The sequence below is a fragment of the Colius striatus genome, chromosome 1, assembly GCF_028858725.1.
Source record: "Colius striatus isolate bColStr4 chromosome 1, bColStr4.1.hap1, whole genome shotgun sequence".
Taxonomy (NCBI): Eukaryota; Metazoa; Chordata; class Aves; order Coliiformes; family Coliidae; genus Colius; species Colius striatus.
In genome coordinates this window covers 7,208,097-7,229,306 of record NC_084759.1, presented here as the reverse complement: position 1 = coordinate 7,229,306, position 21,210 = coordinate 7,208,097, and the positions used below count along the sequence as shown (strand labels likewise).

Genomic DNA, 21,210 nt, shown 5'->3' with positions numbered 1-21,210 from the left:
TTCCTGCCCTCAAGCAGATCTTCACTCCTACCCAGCTTAGTGTCAGCTGCAAATTTATTAAGGGTGCTCTCAATCCCCTAATCCATATCATTGATAAAGATATTAAACAGAACAGGCCCCAGCACTGAGCCCTGGGGAACACCACTGGTGACCAGCCAACAATTGGATTGAACTCCATTCCCACCACTCTCTGGACCCAGCCATCCAGACTGTTTTTATCCAGCAAAGAGTAGATCTGTCCAAGCCACAGGCAGACAGTTTCTTCAAGAGGATGCAGGGGGAAATGGTGTCAAAGGCTTTACTAAATACAAGAAAAAAACATCCACAGCCTTTCCCTCATCCACTAAGCAGGTCGTTGCTAAGCCTGATCACCTAGTTGTCCTGTATGTGCCAAATGATGGCATTCAGAATGATCTGCTCCAAGGCCAGGCTGACAGGCCTGTAGTTCCCTGTATCTTCCTTCCAGCCCTTCTTGTAGATGGGCCAGAGCAGCAATGCCAAGGAAAAGTTTTCTCTTTCCCACAAACTATTCTCTGACATCTTAGTGATACTAGTTAATAAAGAAAAGTTATATCCTGGAGGTTACATCATCCCCACCACAGTAATCAATCCAAATCACAGTCTGTTCCTCCTTGCCCCCGCTTTCCACACACCTTCAGAAGCAGGCAGGTAACAAGTGCAGAGTGGATGTGTTGTTTTCATGAGTCCAGCTGCCATATTCTTTGTTAGCCATATGGTGATTCTCCCCTTTCTAAGAGGACAACTTAAAAAACCTACTCATGTCCTGAGGCTGTCCAGAACACACACATAGGAGACAGTAGCCAAGAGCATATATTCACAACCTGAACACCATTTCTTAACAATTCACTTCTGAAAACACTTGTCTTGCTCCTCAGAAGACAGATTTACATAACTGTATTGTAAGAGCTTAATAAATGTGATGGGGGGAACAGAATGCCCTGGACACCTTACTATAAGGATCTGTGCTTTTGTTACCTACTCGATGGGAAAGGTTGGGTCTCAGTGAGACACAATATAAACAGCTTAGGTGAAAGAAATTAATGTCAACTCATGCTGACATATTTGCTCACACAAATTTAGGTGGACAGCTGGGATGAAGGGATTAGAAGACCAAGATGCTGCTGCTGTACATAATTTTCAGTCAATATGATGAGTCGAAACTCATCAGTTAACTAGATAATCATGACACAATCTAAAACTCTTGGGAAAGGTGCTTCTCTTTCGTGCCTTGTCCTCCCCACTACAATCACACTATCACACGTGCTTTGTGCTTACATTTGTCATCAATACATCAATTATATCTGGTGCAATATATTGACAGATAAAAGACTTGCCCGTTCTCACTAGCTCTAGCCCAGCAGATCTCATCAAGTTACAATTCAGAAAGGATAGAGCACATACCTGATAGTACCAACCCAATAGGCCCAGATTCTTTGTTGCAGTCTCAGATGTATCAAAGCATGAGGCTTCTCCTGAATAGTTGTAGTATAAATTTACTGCCTGAAAAACATTCTGCAGCAACAATTTGTCAGAGAGACTGGGATCCTTCAAGAATTTGCAGACTTCCTGCAACGAAGAGAAAAGAGGGGTCTAAATCTGCAAGAAATAAAGATCAATACATGATGTCTCATAAGACATAAATCCTTTAAAAACAGTGTAATGAAAGATAACAGATGCAAATATAGAAGAAGAAGGTCCAGGTACAGACTGGGTATCCCTGCAGGAGACACCTATGTAAAGAAAGTCCTAATATTTTTTAATCCTTATATATAGCAGCATTGCAAAATTCTTACTTCTTTGTGTTTTGAAAATATGAGGTGGTGAAACAAGGCTCTGTTTTGCCAGTGAAATATTAAGAGAAATCTCAAGTAGGGTTTAATCCAAAATCTTAACTGAGGACACAAGTAGTAGAAGAAACCAAAACAAACAGAAAACACAAAACCTATTGTCCCAGAGAGTTTTTTCATCTTACCACTTTTTTTTAAGCAAGTATGTTCTGTTTGGCAAGGCTTTCTCTTTACTCCTGGCTCCCAGGGAGTTAGGACTAACACCAGAACAGTGAAGGGTAAAAGCTGTGAATCTGGGCTCCCAGCTCATCAGAAGGATCCAAAATTACTCTCTGCAGGGAGCAAAGGATGCACCACAACTCCAACACTATTAAATACAGGGACAACTCACATGGCCAATGCAAACAGTGCATCTTCCAAGAGGTGAACTTACTATCCTTCCTTCCCCTGTACAGTCTTTTTCCCTTGTTTTCATTGTGGAAGCTAGGAAACTGATCCCTGCCCATTTCCTACATACAATGTCAGAGCACAGCTTCCACATTTTGCCATTCCAAGCAGGCTTTATGGTTTGGCTAGCTCTGCCATCAGGTCTTAACTCAGTAATCAGAGGCTTGAAAAGTTAATTCATGCCAATAGACACTGCAGAGAGCAGAACAGAGGACTGCAGACAGCCCTGGATCTGAAGCTCAGACTGCATGGCAGAAACAAGAGATCAATATTTCTAAGAAAGTACTGGCAGCCCACAATAGAGAAGTGATTAAGCAACAGACATGATATATCCAGCTACTCAAACACATTTTTTCTCCTTTCTCTCCCTCAGAGTCATATTAGAGCTTCTGTTTCAAAGTATGTGAACAGCTTAAGTAAGTCAGATTTCATATGTTAGTATTGCCCAGATGAGCCACTGCCTCTTCTGTTTCCCACGTCAGTCGGAGGTGGCAAGGACAGTGGCAAAGGTGGGCATATTTCTTAGGTTGTGTCAGACTTAAAACAAAGCAGAAACAATTTTCAAGGTGTTCACACTACACTTTGCAGACAGGCACATAAGGCAGATCAATGTCCCTCCCCTTCTCCAACAGGCAGCTCCACATAAGGAATTCTCTTTTTAACTACTGTTTAATGGCCACAAATACTAATATTTATTCACTTTACCTGCCACACACATTAACCCAAAGCCATGCAGGGAAATTCAGCCAGGGTCTTACAAGAACAACAAAAAAACCCCACTCCAAGAAAACACTGCAGATAAACAGAACTGCACAAGTGAAGGTTTGGAAGAGTGAAAAGTGCTTCTGCCTTGAGAAGTGACCCTGCAAGGAATACCTTTGTGAGGATATACATTTCCTCTCTCACTAGTTCTCCCAAATCACAAAGGACATAGGCTCAAAACCTTCTCTTTAATTACAAGCTCGGCCAGCTACGCCTGGCATCAGCAGCTCTAACTTCATGTGCCTTTTGTGCAGCATTTCTGTTCCTCAAGAAGAACACAGCAGGACAGCTGAGGTTTTTCAGTCATCCCTGGCACTCTTCCGGGCTCTTGAGGCAACCTATTAGCTCTACAAGTGGCAGTCAGTCAACAAACCAGTTGATGCACAAAGAGACATTCCCTTGGTTCTCTTTTTTTCAGCAACGTTGGTTCTATAGAGACAAAACTAAAGGAAAAGCTGCAGGCTAAGAGAGGAGGAGAGAATTAGTTAAAGCAAGCGGTCAATTTGACAAGACTTTGATTCTCAATTACCTGGATTGGCCAAGCTGGCAGAGGCTGCAAGAAGTCAGCTTTATAGGGATAGTCCACCATAGCCAAGTTTATCCATGTTTCAGTCAGCCAATTTTTCAACATAATAGCATCCTGAAGATTTTTTAATGGGCTGCACAAATGAAATGTGTTGGAAAGCCACTGTAAACCTGCACCTTCAATTAAAAAAGTAAATAACAATGTTAAATGTATTGTACTATTAACACACAGGTCATTTGTGCAGCTGCTAACAAATGTTTTTACTTAGCATAACAAATCTGGTGAAATTATTCCACACACATACGATCACATATATATCATCAAATTTTAGTCAGCATGTCAAGTGAAGGGAAATACATCTGCATACTTCAGTGAATGGATATGCCACAGGTGAGAACATCCTCTATAAAGACAGAAACAGATTTATAAGACACTGGGCACTTTTTTTTTTGACAGGAAGTTAACACTGTCAAGTCCACCACTAAACCACGCCCTTAGGCACCACAGCTCCACATCTTTTTAACACCTTTCAGGGATGAGACTCCACCACTTCCCTAGGCAGCCTGTTGCAATGCTTGAAAACTCTTTCCAGGAAGAAATGTTTCCTAATATCCAATCTCAACCTCCCCTGGAGCACCTTGAAGCCATTTCCTCTCAGCCCATCGCTCGTTATATGTGAGAAGAGACTAACCCCCATCTTGCCACCAGCTCCTTTTCAAGTAGTTGTAGGATCATAGAATCATTTAAAGTTGGAAAAGACTTCTTAAGATGGAGTCCAACTGAGTCCCTAGCACTGGATCTGTAAGCAGTGATTTTCTGTATGTGATTGCCTCAGTATTTAAACTACTATTTTTCTTTTTTTAAAGTAGTAACGATGTCACCTACTTTGTCAGAAACAAATACAAGCCTTGAGATTCTGATCTGGATTCAGCTCATGTCTGACCTTTGGGATGTTTGGATCTGGACTCTGAATCACACCAGGCCTGAAGGAAGCCTGTGATCCAACAACACATTTAAAAAAATAATGCTAAGCCCGTTTGGCAGATGTCAGTAACGAGAGCATAGTTTCAAAATAAACCAAAACATATCCATGTGAAAGTCACATGCTTGCTGATTTTATGAAGTCAAAACACAATCCTGAATATTGTGACCCTTTGAAATGTACAGATAGGGTCTTACCTGTTGAGGAAAGGTTGTTAATGGCATTCCAGGAATTCCGGATGCTTTCTGAGCAGCCTGTCCCACTCATTTTGAAATCCTTGGTCACTATGCTGAAGAAAGTGCCACAGGGAACCAAATCACCAAACTGCCAGATAGGGGCAGAGGCTGCCAGAGCTCTGCAAAGAGACAGAAAAGGATCCTGAATCCCTGCAAAGTACTATCCTCAGGTCAATATCCCACAGCCACTAAGCAGCATTTGTAACTCGGCTTGGACACAGAGCCCTAAGCAAGTTAACCATGTTTCCAAACTACTTCACAGGTCTACAATGCTAAGGCTGTTGAAGGTTAAAAATCTTGGACACTAGAACAAAGATATCAGTAAATACATAAAGTAGAAATTTAGACTTCTTTACTATTTGTTATTGTCATCTAGCAACTAGGTCCTTCTCACTAAGCATTGTGCAAAGTCATCTGAAGAGAGTTCCTGCCCACAAAAATTTAGTCTTTAACAGACAAAAGTAGAGGGGAACTAAGGCACTGAAGAGATTAAACACCTGCCTCACTGGGAAGTCTGGTGATCCTAAAGAATCAGGTGCAAAGTTAATGTTGATAATAACTGTTTTTACAAAAGTAACAGATAGCTCTGAAAACATACACCAGCCAGTACCTGCTGACCTACAGATGTCTTCATTATGCAAAGTGTCTGCTCCCAAATTAAAGGTAACTTAGTTCCTCCTCCCAAGAGTGAAAAACTCAAGCCAGCTTGAGTTATGGTATTTCTCCCACTGTTGTAATATTGATAGCACAGAAGTAACAAATGCCTGCTCTGTGTTTGAGCAGGACAAGTACACTCACCCAACTACCACATGGGGGTACTTCATCCTAAACCAGGCTGCAAGCATTCCTCCATACGACCCTCCTACAGCTATGACAGGACTGTGACGGGCTCCTGGAATGGTCGTCTTTAAGTACTCAATTAGGACTGCAAAGTCTGCCAGAGCTTGTTCTGAGGTCAGGTAATTCAGATGTTTGGAATCCTGGGACAAAGAAAGTGGATTATACACAGCACTGGCGTGACTTCCAGCAGCAGACTTTCTATTCCCCACAGCAGCTGTTGACTTCTAAATCTGTGCCTAATAAAAAGGGAAATATTCTTCGAAAGTGTCCCTTGAAAGGGGTAGAAAATCCCAGACTTTTCTCTTTTTTAACTCTAGAACTGATGGTTCCAAAAATATAACAGTTTTGTGCTTCTAGCATGTCTTACTCAGGCTAACAATCATTGCACTGGCAAGACTTAAAACAGGTAGAATGATATTTGTATAGAATATGCTTAAGGAAGGCAAAAGATGACACTTACGCTGAAAGATTCATTCCCAAAGGGCAAAGATTCTCCATAGTATCTATGTTCAGCAAATACTAACATGGTATTAAGTTCTTCAGCCACATCCCACATAAAACCCTAGTTGGAGGCAAACAGACATTTAAATAAGTTGAATTATTTTCCAAGACTCTACTCTCAGTCTAGTGTATTCCAAGTCTTTATTCTTTCTTAGAAAGACATTACTATAAAATACAGCTACAAAGACTGAGTGCATTTGATTTTAAAGTATGACAGAAGTAAGAAAACACACAAAACAGATATCCACCCAGAGACAGGGACAAATACAAAATATGTATACATTAAGAAGTGTTCTTTTGGGAGTATACACAGGCAATTCTGCCAGAATTCCTACGGCGTGAGCTTAATCCACAGAAAACAAAACACCCTATAGGAGAAAAGCGTGTATTTGAGATACAGTTACAGACCACACAGAGTTTATTTGGTAATAAGCAATCATCTAGAGCATTGCAACACACTTATTTTCAACTGATAACTACCTATAACTTGTTATGGTTGACAGCAGCTTGTTAGCACTGGAAACAGGCAGACAGAGGTCACCTGCTGACAGAACAAAGTGTGTAAGCAGTCCTTGGTTGCCTTGAGCCCAGCACATGATACTGGAGGTTGCAGTGAAGGGACTGAAAAATGCCCATATGCTCCACTCTGCGTTTGTATCAGTCAAGGAAGTTAACACTTCCACAGGTCTTGTCAGAAAACAAGAATCATCTTTCATTTCCAGACCTCTTATTTCCCTTCATTGTCTTCTTGTAGAGGAAAAAACCTCAAACCCTCCCATTTCCCTTGGGGAATCTGAAGTACTAGGATAGGTGTGATTTAGTTCAAAACTTTGCATTCTTGGCTTGAGGCACACTATAGTGTTTCCTCTAGAAATACTCACTACTCCAGGAAGTTAATACAAGTGCATCCCTTTGCTTTCTACGGGCTTCAAACAGGACTCTGAACCCCCTCCAAAACTTTTTCTGTGCTTTTGTTTAACTTCCTCTTCTTCCTGTAACCACCATAACAATTGCAAACTTCTCTTTAGATGATATTCTGACACTGTCTCTTTGCTCTCTTACTTTTTCAGTATGCCACCACTGGAAAGAAAGACTAACTCAAGAATCTGTTTTCTACATACCGTATTGTTGCAGAACCACGTGATGTCTCCTTCATTGCCTGTATAAAACAGTATTGGCCCATTGTCTTTCTTCCAGTGCTGATCTGCTACTAAATACCGCTGCTGGAACGTGAGATTTTCATCAAACCCAAAGTGATCAATCTGTAAGAACAAGAAACAGCAACACGTTCAAAAAGCTAAAACTGACCTTAGAGTCCACTGGAAGTGGAGACAGTTACCTCACAGACAAAAAATAAAGCTAAACATTTTTCCTAATATTAAAAAAATATGAATAGAAATTAATTCAATGCCATAACACATTAAAATTCTGCTCCATTCAAAATGTAATTCTCAGCTACAGAAAAGAAATCCACGCTCTTTTTATAGTATCCTACTTAACATGAGATATTCTGAATATATCTAGAAAATCAGACATATATGATGAGAGGTCACAAAATATGATGTAATAAAACTCTTATCAGCAATTAAAAAGAGACATCGTCCAGCATTGCTCTGAGTTTTAGGGAAATGCCTTACTAATCTTATTTTTTAGAACAATCAAACAAAAATCAAAACCAAATCAAACCACACCAGACACACTTTTTCCTTCTCTCCTCATTTCAGCATAAGATTGAAATTTAAACAGATTCTTGTCTGAAAGTGGTTTGGGTTTGCTTTTTTTTTGTTCTTTTTTGGAGGTTTTTTTTTAATTCCTAGAAAGTACCAGCAAATTCTCTTTGGCAGTTGTGTTATTGACAGATTTTTCAGATAGTTCTCTCCTTGCTACTTTTATTAATTCACATATCCTCCCCAATTCCTTTCACTGCCCTACAATACAACAAGTCTATCCATACCACTTAACCCAAAACCCACAGGGTCAGCTTTATTCCTTCATTATGAGTTTAATTTCAATTCCCAAGGTCAGTTTTTCAGCTCTTATTTGTGCTGCTTTGTACGCACTATTCCCCTCAACTCATCCCCAAGTGCTCACCCACACTGGAAAGTTTATTAATTGCCTTTACAAGCTAATTCCCTGCATGAGTATAATATTATTCTGCAATACCCAAAAAAACAATACCAAACCAAAACATAAAGCTACACGCTCAAGAGCTATGCTGCTTAATAGCCGTGCATTCACAAATCATCACTACTCCCCAGTGTTGCCTTCCCTCAGCACAAAACAGTGGTCACAGTCTGACACCTACTGGCCACAGCCCTTCGGCCACCCACAATTCCCCCCAACTCCTCAGATGCTCCCGCAGCCAACCCTTCAGGTTTCCCGTTTCGAGAACATCTGCAAGCTAATGTTAAAAAGCAGCAAAACAAACACAAATCCTGTGGCCTAACTGCTAGGTAAATTCCTCCAGGCACCTCAAGAAAGCCAAACTCTTGACCTGCAGGATCCAGTTCCTTCACGCTACATACTTATGTTTGCTTTGGGTCAAAAAGAGTGCAGGATTTAAGGTATACAACCTGCTGCAAAACACCGTGGTTTTTCCTCTCTTCTCTCAGATGCTCTCTCTCAAGTGAGAGGACAGTCGTGCTGCAGCTCACTGCCACCAGAACAGCAGGAGCAGCTGAAGGTCTGCGCATGGCCCTGACAGACCTAAGAGACAAGGTCTTTGCCCTGAAGAAGTTAACGTCAGGGACTGCTTCCAAACCCAAACAGAACTAATGTATGTATGCTCTCCAGTGTTGCCCAGTGGGACCATTTACTACTTACTCTTAAGTACATTGTGTATTTAAGGGTTCTTTCACTGAACTGGAGTGCTGACAAGATATGCTGAGCTTGTTTTACCCTGACAACTCACCACCTCCTTTTTCAATTGCACAGTTAGCATTAATTTTAGTTTCACTCCCTAAATCAAGCATAGTCAAGAGTGATTAGATGTAGAAAGGCAGAACAAGGTCAGCAACTGAAAAAGTCTTTGGTTGTAAGACCTTGGGACAATTAAAGAGAAGGATCAAATAAGGCACATCTAATAAAAAAATCACAGTATAGTTTAATAAACTCTAACACTGTTACAAACTACAACTAATAGATCTTTTGTTCCAGGTCTATTTGTAAAATGACAAAGTATCTTTTTCTATTTAACTTTTTGCTTAGGCTGCTAGCCAGAGATAGGAAAAAACACAGGCTCATGTGTCCTGTCTGCCTTTTATGGCATCATCTAAAATTAAACATTGAGCTTTAAAAGCTTATTCTGCATCCTTCCTGCCTGAAGCCACAGTGCCAACTATAAGACTGCTCCACAAACAGCATTAAACTTTCCTGAACTGTAACAAAATCTTCTCAATGTGGGCAATTAACGTGCAACTGACAAAAAAAACCCCACCATACAGTGGAGGGGAAACAAAAAAGTCAGGATAGTTTAATGGATAAGCATCCTTTTGGCACCAGACCATTCAATGGTGCGTTGTACAGACCAGATTCTGAACCCCATATTACTGTTCCTATTCCACAGAAGCTAGAAAACTAGAATAGGAATATCCATTATTAATGTATTTTCCTGAATGATGGCTAATTTTCTTTAGAGATAGGATTTAAGTACTGTTTCATTGTGATGTGAACTGTCAGCCCACAAATCAACCCTGAAATCCCAATGCACAAGCAAGTCTGTGTCTCGGTACCAAGAGGAGGAAAAGTGCAGAAATTTAAGTTTTCTTCTGCTGATTTTAGTAACCATGTTGATCAAAGTGTCATGATTCTCCATCTTGACTCTAAGCAATGCTGAAGACTCATTCCTTGCCATCAGTCCCATTCTTCTTTCTCATTCTTCCCTGCAAAATGTTAATAGCCTCTCAAGAGCTAACTCTCTCTTGTTTGTCATATCTATAACACATCAAACCATGGACAGGTTTAAGATCCCAGGCAGCACAGACACACATCCAGACTGCTCCAGAAAAAAATATAACATTAAAAAAACCCTACTCAACTGAAGAGCAGGAATTCCATTATCACTAGCTGATGGGCCTTCGTGCCTTGTAGTAAGACCTATAACATGACTAAAAACATACCTAATGCTTGTCATGCAGACAGAGATGTCACAGCTGTTGGTTATTGCCAAGAAAATTCAAAGAAAATCTGAATCCTGAACATCAAAACACAGTTTGAGAGGGTCCCAAGGAATATTTCTTCACAAGAGTAAGAAACGTTTGAGGTTTTCAAAACCCACCTGGATGTGTTCCTGTGCGACCTGATCTAGGTGGACCTGCTTCTGCAGTGAGGTTGGACTAGATCATAGAATGGTAGGGGTTGTAAGAGACCTTTAGAGATCATCTAGTCCAACCCCCTGCAGAAGCAGGTTCACCTAGATCAGGTCGCACAGGAACACATCCAGGTGGGTTTTTAAGACCTCCAAGAAAGGAGACTCCACACCCTCCCTGGGCAGCCTGTGCCAGGGCTCCCTCACCTGAACAGTAAAATAGTTTTTCCTTAAGTTTAAATGGAACACTTTTTGTTCCATCTTCATCCCATTACCCCTTGTCCTGTCACTAGATACAACAGAAAAAAGTGATGCCCTAATCTCCTGACATCCACTATTTAGATATTTATAAACACTAATGAGAACCACCCCACAGTCTCCTCTTATCCAGACTAAACAGACCCAGTTCTATGATTCTATGATTCAGTTCCCGGAGTCTTTCCTCATAAGAAAGATGTTCCAGTCCCGATCATCTTGGTGGGCCTGCACTGGCATCTCTCCAGAAATTCTCTGTCCCCCTTGAGCTGAGGAGACCAGAACTGGACACAATATTCCAGATGATGATCTGTAAAGGTCCCTTCCAACCCCTACTATTCTGTGATTCTGTGAAGTCACAGTGAAGCAGCACAAAAATTAGTATAAAACTGTGAAGGGAAAGGTTTGGACACAGAGGGAACAGTAGATGGAGCTACCGTACAGCCAAACTGCACTGCAGGAACACACATGGCTGTGCATGGGAGCTGCTGTCTCAGCACTCTCTTTCCCCATCCTACATAGAACAAGTACGAAAAAACTAATAAAACTCACAAACTATGTGAAATATACAACTCAAATCACCCAGGTAATTTTTATAGCTATTTTTTTTTCGTAATTCAGGTTTCATATCAAAGTTGAACCAGAAAATTTCTTTGTCACACTAAGGAATAAGACAAAAGCAACAACTTTTGTAATCAGACTTAATTAGAATACATAATTTTTAAAAAGTGGTTTATTAAACACTTATAACTTTTGGTTAAAAGTAATAATGACAAATGTATACTGGCATATGTGAGGTTTTTCTCATTACAGTTTTCATGATTACAGTTATTGATGGGATGTCAACAGTAAGCACAATCTCCTGAGCAACAGAATCACAGAATCTCAAGAGCTGGAAGGGACCTGGAAAGATCATCTGCCAGAGCAGGGCCACCTAGAGCAGATCACACGGGAACTCATTGTAGTGGTTTTCCCTGGGCCAGGTTTTTGGTAGCAAGGTGGACTACAGAGGTGGCTCCTTGAACAAACATCTGCCAGAAGCTTCCCCTGTAGCTGACAGGGCTAATGCCAGTCAGTTCTAAGATGAACCCGCAGCTGACCAAGGCCTGGCCAATTCATGACTGAGGTAACACCTCTGTGAATAATGTATTAGGGAAGGGTTAGAAGTTGCTGTGCAGTTGATAAATGGCACATGTGTCCTCTGGGGAGGGGACAAAAAAGGCACAACAGATGTTGGTTATGTAGTTATGGTATAGATGTTAGTTTGCTTAATATACTCCTGGAAGTATTCAGGAACTGAAGCAATGAGTAAAGTACAAAGACAAAATGACATGTGGGCTAAAACCCACTTCCTTCTCAACAGCACCTTAAGGTCACTAGTGATTACAGAGACAGGACAGTGAACCCAAGCCTGCACCAAAAAAGAACTCTGACTCACAGGGTGGCTTCTAACCAAAAGCATTTCATGTCATTTGAGGTGGTAAATCAGTACCTGATGGTTTAATGGTTTTGAGTTTCTGGCAGGATTGTAAGTGTCTGAAAGCCTTTCTGTTATGCCTTGAATTTTGATCCTTCCCGCAACAGCTTTATTTTCCCAAACTTGATATTCCATATGAAATCAAGGCAGTTATTTATTGGGGAGAAGCCAAGGGATTTTAAGAGTCATGCTCCATCTTTCACATGCTCATGGAGTTTAAGTTTAGAGTAGTCATCCTGTCTGAATTATTTCCCCAGGACAGGAGGATACAAGATAGTCTGAGGATATCCTCCTGCACGAACAGCAGTGTGGGCACTGGCCTCTTTGGGATTTCACCAACGTGTTTGTATTCCTGCTTTTACTCCTGACAGGCTGTGGGACTCCAGTCCAGTTAGCTGGCCATCTTAGTTTTGTTTCCTCTTACAATCTTTGCTGCCTCCATTTAATTTGCAAGTTCTTGAGGCAGGGATTGCCTTGTCATCTTTGTACAGCATCATATACCAGGGCAGTCCAATGTTACAAGTACCACTACATATAACCAAATATTCAAGCTCTTAAAAAACATTGCAGCAGCAGAGTGCTACTGAAAAAATACAAGCTCAGGCAGTATTTATGTCTTCATAGCAGGGGAGACAGAACCAGGAATGACAGCTAAATAAAAACCTTTTTTTTTAAAGTCTCCCTCTTTAACACTATTCCTGCTGCTTTGTTTCCTCCTGTTGGTACACACAAATGTGCAGAGACTGCCAGGACTGACACTTTGTCTTGCTGACAGCTGGTAAGATTCTCTCAGTTTGTCCCTGCTCATCTAGACAAGTTAGCTTTGCTTAACTACTTCCACTTTAAATGCAAGGAATGAAGAGTTTCCTTGCTTTTTAGGCTGATACTTGTGCAAGGGACACCAGAGACTGAAGACTGGCACCAGTCAATTGGAATGCATCATCATTTGATGCTCTGTGGAAGAGTAGGGAGATGTAAACTGCATCTTCTTGCATCAGGCTGTGTTAATCGACTAGTTTGGAAGTCCTACACATAAGTGATCAGAACATCACTGTAACCTTCCACATGCCTCAACTCAAAAGTTTTGTTCACTAGATTTCATTTTATTTCATTCATGTGTCACATTTAACAAAACACACAGACCAAACAGCATACATGCTTTTTGCCCATTAATTGATTCCAACTTCTATTCTACTAGTGATGGTCTAGAGCAACTCTTAATTTTTCATTTTTCCTTTAGCTTTCAAACAAACATGCTCCTCAAAACAAATGCAGGCTTAAGATTTTTGTAATAAAGTCTTTGTTCAATCAGTATTGTTTGGTTTATTTTCTACAGCTAATTTCACACAGGACAGGGGATCCAAAGAAGAACAGACGCAGTGAAAGCAAAGAGGAAAACTGTCCCATCATCACTGGATCTTCTCTCAGTTCAAGAAGTTCTGCTGGAGAGAGTTCAGCACAGGGCCTCAAAGATAATGAAGAGAGTGGAGCATCTCCCTTATGATGAAAGGCTGAGGGAGTTGGGGCTCTTCAGCTTGGAGGAGACTGAGGGGTGACCTCATTAATGTTTACAAAAATATAAAGGGTGGGTGTCAGGAGGATGGAGCCAGGCTGTTCTCAATGATATCCAATGGTAGGACAAGGGGCAATGGGTCCAAGCTGGAACATAAGAGGTTCCAAAGAAATACAAGGAAGACTTTCTTCACTGTGAGGGGGAGCACTGGAGCACTGGAACAGGCTGCCCAGATGGGTTGTCAAGTGTCCTTCTCTGGAGACATTCCAAACCCACCTGGATGAGTTCCTCTGTGCCCTACTCTAAGAGGTCCTGCTGTGTCAAGGGAGTTGGACTAGATGATCCTACGAGGTCCCTTCCAACCCTTAAGACTCTGTGATTCTTTGAATCTTCTAATCAGGCAAAGCACAGGCAAAATGGCAAAAGCTCACTGCAGAGATGACCATTAGTTGTAAAAGGCATTGAATGCCCACATAATGTCCAGTACTAGGGATTCTACACATGCTGCTGTGATTTAATAGCCACCAATTCTGATGAGCATCTAAGAGTGAGGCAAGAAAATTTCTGAATACAAAGCATCAAAGCAGCAATTAGTCACTCAGTCTTTATGCCATAGCAAAGAACCCACACAGCAACTGCTACTTTGGCAAGCATACATCGTATCTGACCACTGAAGAACTGCCTGTTTGCAGGGCTCTGAGATGTTGGTAGACAGGATGATAGGGAGGCCTGCAGCATTCGTGGAAGTAACATCCATGACTCCCTGCAGGTGGAAAGCTTTTCTACAGATTGGCCTACTTGACAACAGAAACATCACAACCATTAAGAAAAGAAACATGATGGCTCTTTAAACTATACAGCATCCAGAATTGAGATGGACCACAGATGCTTTTCTCTCATAGCAAAGCAACTGTTTTCTCACCTAAATAGGGGCTCTCAGATTTTTATCCAAAACAATTTTATTTTCATTTCTATTTTCATTTTTCCACCTAAAACCAGGCAAGAACATTTTGTTATTCAGAATAGACTCAGAACAATTCCACAGACATTGCTAAAAACTATTTGCCATCCACCTTGTGAGACAAGCTCCTGCTTAGGGGTGAAGGGAACTTTACATTGCTGCGTGGTAGCAGTGGCTTACAGGACTGCAAACTGTACACTTGTAGGTGCAGGCATTTATCTCATTGTATAGGAAACATCACAGAAGAGACAGCATTTCCAGAGGAGCATGTGTTCTGAACAGCTTCTGTGGAAGACCCCATTTTCTGGGAGTCACACAGTTGGGCAAAGCAAGCTCCCTCTTTAAAGGCATAAATCAGAGGTTTTGCTTTCACCTACTAACACTAGTTTTGCTTTCACCCACTTCCTCTAGTTCAGTTTGGTCTCAGTCCAAGCCCTGCTGAAGGCAAAGGGTCTGATGCCCATCACTTTCTGTTCCTGCTGTCTTGAAAGGAAGTTCCTGCATGGAAACCCACCTAAGCCTACTTCTGACTGGTTTTTTCCACGCTAAGTCCCTTTGTGAATGCTTTTTAATAAGGTTTTTTTGCATCACAATGCAGGAAAACTTACTCCCTTTGAGAGCAGAATTAACTCGGAATGAAAGGAGATGCACCACCAAGCGTGTCCACACCAGCAGTCAGAAAGAGAGGCTAGCACAGTATCACAGCTCTCTGCATACTCGCATCCCACACAGGCGAGCCTTGCAGTGAACCCTCTCCTCGCCAGCTGAGACACACTTCTTGGATCTTACTCTGCAAACCCCTTTTCCAGATGATGAATCTTCACCTTATCACTCTCACTTTAAGCCTGACACAAGGGATAGTTTGTATGTAAACTTTGTATCTTGGCTGTAGGAGTGAATAACAGAAAAAAGCCATTCTGTTAACATGAAGACAGAAACAGTCCAAAAGGATCAGAAGTTTTGTTCTTTGCTCACTAAGTGTGCTTACAGAAGACCAACCACACCACAGCACAAATGATGGTATGAATGCCACTTAGCAGGAGCACTATCAGTGCTGACTATCAGAAAATACCCCCTGTGTGCTAGGGCTGAACTGAAGTACAGGAGAGAGCAAGTCTGAGCTAAGAAAATAAAACTATCCCCCCTCCACCATAGGCAAGGAGGACAGTATCTACTGATTGTGCTTAAAAGAAATGCAATTCCCATCCTTCTGTCCAGACTTAATTCTCTGAATTTAAATGCCTGCAAAAGAAATAAATGAACCATTTTGCAAATATGTGGAAGACAAATGAGTACAGCCTGCTTTTTCCCCAATTACAGTTCTTAAAAGTTTCACTGCTTTAGATACAAGATCTAAATACTCCAGAATGCATGAAATAAAGAGAATTAAGGTATTTATTTCATTTTAAATCCTCAAAAACTGAAGAATCATGTGATCTCTAGTTTCTCACCAATTTGACATAATGTTACAAGTTATCCACACAGTCTACCACAACTTTTGATGCTGTTGGCTGGTCTTAGTCTCCTCAAAGTCAGATGAAATCAACACAGAACACAGTAGCGTCAAATCCCATTTTCAACTTCAGTTTCCTTCCTAACTCCCCACCCAGCCCTGGCTCTATCCCCCATAAAAGCAAGAAATTCATATCTAAGACTTTGATTCAACTCCTGGAAGCTCATGGGCAATTGGTACAAGTCAAAATATCTTCAATGAAGTTAACAGGTCTTGTCATGTGTGTCCAGCTTGTAAATAACTTGCTACGTCAGTCATATGCAGCTCTGTTTATAGAAAGTCTAAAGGACTGAACAAAAATCAAGAGTCTATCAGAAATCTTTCAGTGACCTATTACAGCTTTTAGTGATTAAAGCCAGTGAGGACAAAATGCTTATTTTCAGAGTACAGTGACAACTGATGCTTTTTGTAGTCTCTACTATTAACTGCTTGCTTGAAGGAAGAGGCTACAAGTTGTGAGGAAATTAAATGTTTCCTGCTTAATTGGAGAAGCTGATGTCTGCATTGTGACCCACAGATAAGTAGTGCATAAATATAAAAATGCACTGACAAGCTTTAACAAGTACTTCCCTTGTTTCCTGTCCACTGAGTAAGAGCTATTGTTTCTGCTTATGGACCTGGTTTATAGCTTACAGGTCCCCTTTTAAATCACACTATGAAATCACAGAGTAAAAGCTGCCAAGGACTCCTGTACTACTTGATTAGCAAAACATACATGCCAAGTAATTCACCTCAGAGACAAACATCAGCATCACTTCTTCTCTAACCATTGACAGAACTTTTAATTGGTACCAAGGGGCTCTGTAAAAAGCACTTTGTTTTTTCCTTCACCATCAGTTAAAAGCACTATTGTACAGTGGTGCCAGACATGAAAAACAAACTCATCTTCACCATTCCCGACATCTGTTACTATTCTGAGACACCGACTTGAGTCACAATAAGATGCTGAAAAAGCTGCTAATCAGAATTAAAAGTGATAATTCATCTTAATATCTTGAAAGGTAAGCCTGTGCAAACCTCATCGAGTTCAACAAGGCCAAGGTCTTGCAGATGGGTCATGGCAACCTCAAGCACAAATACAGGCTGGGGGATAAGTGGATTGGGAGCAGCTCTGAGGATAAGGATTTTGAGGTGTTAGTGGATTAAAAACTGAATATGAGCCATCAATGTGTGCTTGCAGTCCAGAAGCCATACATATCCTGGGCTGTATCAATAGCAGTGTAGACAGCAGGTTAGAGGAGAGGATTCTGCCTCTCCTCTCTGCTAAGATCCCACCTGTAGTGCTGTGTTGAGATCTGAGGCCCCTAAAAATAAGGACGTGGATCTGTTGGAGCAAGTCCAGAGGAGGCCATGAAAACCATCAGAGGGCTGGAGCACCTCCTTTGGAGACAGGCTGAGAGTTTTGGAGTTGTTCAGGCTGGAAAAGAGAAGGCTCCAGGGTGACATTCAATGGGTCAACAAGAAAGTCAGAGGGACATTTTACAAGAGTGTGTAGTGATGAGATAAGAGGTAGTGGCTTCAATCTGCAAGAGGGGAGATTTAGATCAGATATTAGGAAGAAGTTCTTCCTTGTGAGGGATGATACACTGACACATACTGCCCAGAGAGGTTGTGGTTGTCCCATCCCTGCAAGTGTTCAAGGCCAGGCCAGATGAAGCTTGGAGCAGCCTGGTCTAGTGGACAGCGGCTATGCCCATATCAGGCAATTGGAAAGAGATGTTCTTTAAGTTCCCTTGCTACCCAAACCATTATATGACTATGACCTTTTATGCAAGTTTTAGGCTCATAGTTGAAAACTACTCCATTAACATTAAAAGAGGTTATACATAACTGTTGCACGTATGTGGAACATCTTTCATACGAGGAAAGGCTGCGGGAACTGGGGCTGTTTAGTCTAGAGGAGACTGAGGGGAGATCTTAGGGTGGGTGTCAGGAGGTTGGGGCATCCCTTTTTTCTATAGTACCTAGGAACAGGATAAGGGGTAATGGGATGAAACTGGAACATAAAAAGTTCCACTTAAACTAAGAACAAACTATTTCACTGTGAGGGTGAGAGCCCTGGCCCAGGCTGCCCAGAGGGGTTGTGGAGTCTTCTTCCTTGGAGGTCTTCAAGACCCGCCTGGACACATTCCTATGTGACCTGATCTAGGTGACTCTGCTTCTGCAGGGGAGTTGGACTAGATGATCTCTAAAGGTTCCTTCCAACCCTACCATTCTCTGATTCTATGTTTTTAGTGACACTCATTTACATACAGCAGTGAAGGTTTCAAACACTGAATGATGCTGAATTGGATTAAAGATACCGTGTTCTGTAATTATCAGTTTCCTTCTTTTGAGTACAACAGATGTAACGTTTATTCAAGAGCAAAACTGCACCTTTAGTTTGGATTAACTTGATAAATTAAGACAGCATTGTCATGCAAAAAAAGTGAGATTTAATCTCATAACTGTATTCTCCCTGAAGTCAGTTAAGACTTTCAGTTAGAGCAGGAAAGTTCTGAGATTCACTGGTTTCCTCTAAATTGTCCCTTTCTGTAAAACAGGAAGAATCATCTGTGAAAAAAAGAAAAAACATTTCTTAACTTCTCCTCTGCAGTCCTTCTCAAATTCTCTTTTCTAGATTGAAACTTGCATTTTCATGTTTGCACTTTCAAAAAAGGCTTTGATTTTCTGTGCCTCAGAACTTAGTCTGCACACAAGACAGGGTAAAGACACCTGATATACCCAGGAAGATCAAATTGCATTAGCTTTTAAGCTTCATTACTTTGAAGCTTCAACATAGCTTCACTCTACATATACACAACATGAAGTGCAGATATGTTTTAGCACACAAAGACTTGCACAGGAATTTACTGAGCTATGAAATATTAACATGGGTGTGAAATTTAGGAAGGTATTAAATGCAATCAGAACCCATTTGCTGGAAGCATTGGAGCAATCGACACGAATTACTGCAGAAGACAACCTGGCTGAAGGACCAGATTCAGTAACAGGCCAAACAAAAGTGAATTTGTGCTCGTTACATTGGTTCTCATGTGAATTCATCACAGTTCACAAAATAAGTGATGGGCTTTTGAAGTGTGATTGGAATCAACCATCAAACTGAGTGAAGAGACTCCACATCCACTCTAAGAAGAGAGCTGATCATTGAGAAGTCATCAAACATCACAAAATGTAAGGCATCATCCTCTCAGTAGTACTGCACTCAAAGCACAAGTTCTCAGGCTATGGTTTTTGTTATACAGGCATGCTGGGGTGTAAAACAAAGCTCCCCAAAGGCCAGAAAAGCTGCCTGACTCCAGATCCTCCTTGCTATCCTATATGATAATTTCTACTTGGTCAATAAGATGGCTCTCAGATGCCTCACCATGTCCTTCCAAGGAATCTGAATTGTGGTCACAGACACAGTTGCCTGTAAAGAAGCCATTCAGATAGTGGTGGTCTTTCTGTAGCTCTACACCTCCTACACAGCATTCTCTTTCAAGGTCCGAGCAACCTTTTAGCAAGCAAGCTACCAAAGCAGAAGTGAGAACAGTTTTGCCTACAAAAGTCACACTAGGACATCTGAAGAGCTAAAAAGGACACCAGTTTCCCCAATATAGATACAATTTGTTGATGTGAAGCTGTGGGCAATTGCAGAGCTTCTTCTTCAAGAGCCATCTATTAATGTAGGCCAGTACAAGGTACCTTTATGCTGAGGTAATTTCACTCATGCATTGGAGGAGTAGAGGGCTGAAAAGCATCAGTTACTTTTGAATGGGGGAGGTGAAATCACATTCCAAGCCAAAGTAGGAGTTGTTAAGGACATACACAGGTCTTATCTTACTGACACAGGCATTGTTTGACTTGTTTCTCAATATTCTAAACTTCAGCCCCGTCTTCGGGGATGTCCGATACTTTAAATGGTAAACAGGAGGAAGTTCAACATAAATGAGTGTTGAGCTGAACTCTGACCCTGTTATTTCTCCATTTATATGAAAAAGAAGAGTTAAATACCATTGCTTCTCAGTAAAGGCTGACACTAAACCCTCAAGCAAGCGCTATGGGTCTCTAGGCCTTCATGACAAGAGGCTCCATTTAGAGACTGTAATTCCACATGAAAGCTCTCAGCTTCTGAACTTCACTTCTCCAGCATTCAACATTAATCAACTGTTCACCATCTTCAACAGGTATTTTTGAGCGTCAGAATTCATGCAAGAAATCTACTCAGGTTTTTCCAAGGTTGGATTTTTTTTAAAGGAAGTATTGCATATTTAATGCTCTGTATTAAAAGATATTTTTAATATACATAAGGTGTAAGAAAAGCTCCCTTTCTGAGAACACAATATTTTGCCACATTATGAAGCATTTTTTATGAAATTGTAGGATTTCGTATAAATAGTCTCAAGCAATGTTGAAAATCATCAAAAGGAGAAACAAGAATCAAAACAGGAACTTCAGTCAAGATGAAAGGCTCAGCAGCATGGAACAGATGAGTCATGCCATAAGCAACTGTAATGTAAATAATTAAACTTAACAATCCTGAGCAGTGTCCCAGGTATCACCACCCCTATTTAATATGTGACTTGTGGTACTTATTTCCACTCAGAATTAATTAGCAATTCCCAGACAGCAGGACTCAGTGTACTCTTGCTAAGGCCTGAAGAGTTTCCCTGTCAGTTCTGCATGTGATACTACTGATAAAAAGCCTTCTTATATCCTCTATGGCATTAGACCACTTATACCAATCCTACCCCTTCAAGTGCCAGAGAGCAGCATTCAAATCTTTGATGAATACAAAAAGAAAACCATGAATGTACACATCTTTCACCATCTTCAACAAATCTACTAAGTCTCTGGACAAGGAAAGCAAAGATTTCAAGGTCTATGAATAAGATCTCTCTTTCCTCTCTTTCCTGCAGTCACTCTCACAGCAGTCAGTCTCAGCCAACATGATTTTGCTTGAAGGGGAAGGAACACGGAAGAGGCTGAAGGGAACAAGATGTGGCATCAACTTTACAACAGGATATTACTGGGACTTCCCTTCTCAACATCTATCTATCTCCCCAAAGCCACAGACCACAAGTACATGGCACCGATGTCA

At 41.1% G+C, this 21,210-nt stretch overlaps 1 protein-coding gene across 1 annotated transcript in view; it reads right to left on the bottom strand.

The window, feature by feature from the left end:
- The window catches only part of PRCP (prolylcarboxypeptidase), a 30,197-nt gene that overhangs the window by 7,076 nt on the left and 1,911 nt on the right, over positions 1-21,210 (bottom strand). Inside the window, exons 2-7 of the mRNA XM_062020356.1 lie at positions 7,224-7,364; positions 6,062-6,163; positions 5,560-5,741; positions 4,723-4,880; positions 3,547-3,719; positions 1,423-1,587 (exon numbers count right to left, since the gene is read on the bottom strand). Coding sequence (XP_061876340.1) covers positions 1,423-1,587; positions 3,547-3,719; positions 4,723-4,880; positions 5,560-5,741; positions 6,062-6,163; positions 7,224-7,364 — 921 coding nt within the window. The remainder of the gene's footprint in view (positions 1-1,422; positions 1,588-3,546; positions 3,720-4,722; positions 4,881-5,559; positions 5,742-6,061; positions 6,164-7,223; positions 7,365-21,210) is intronic.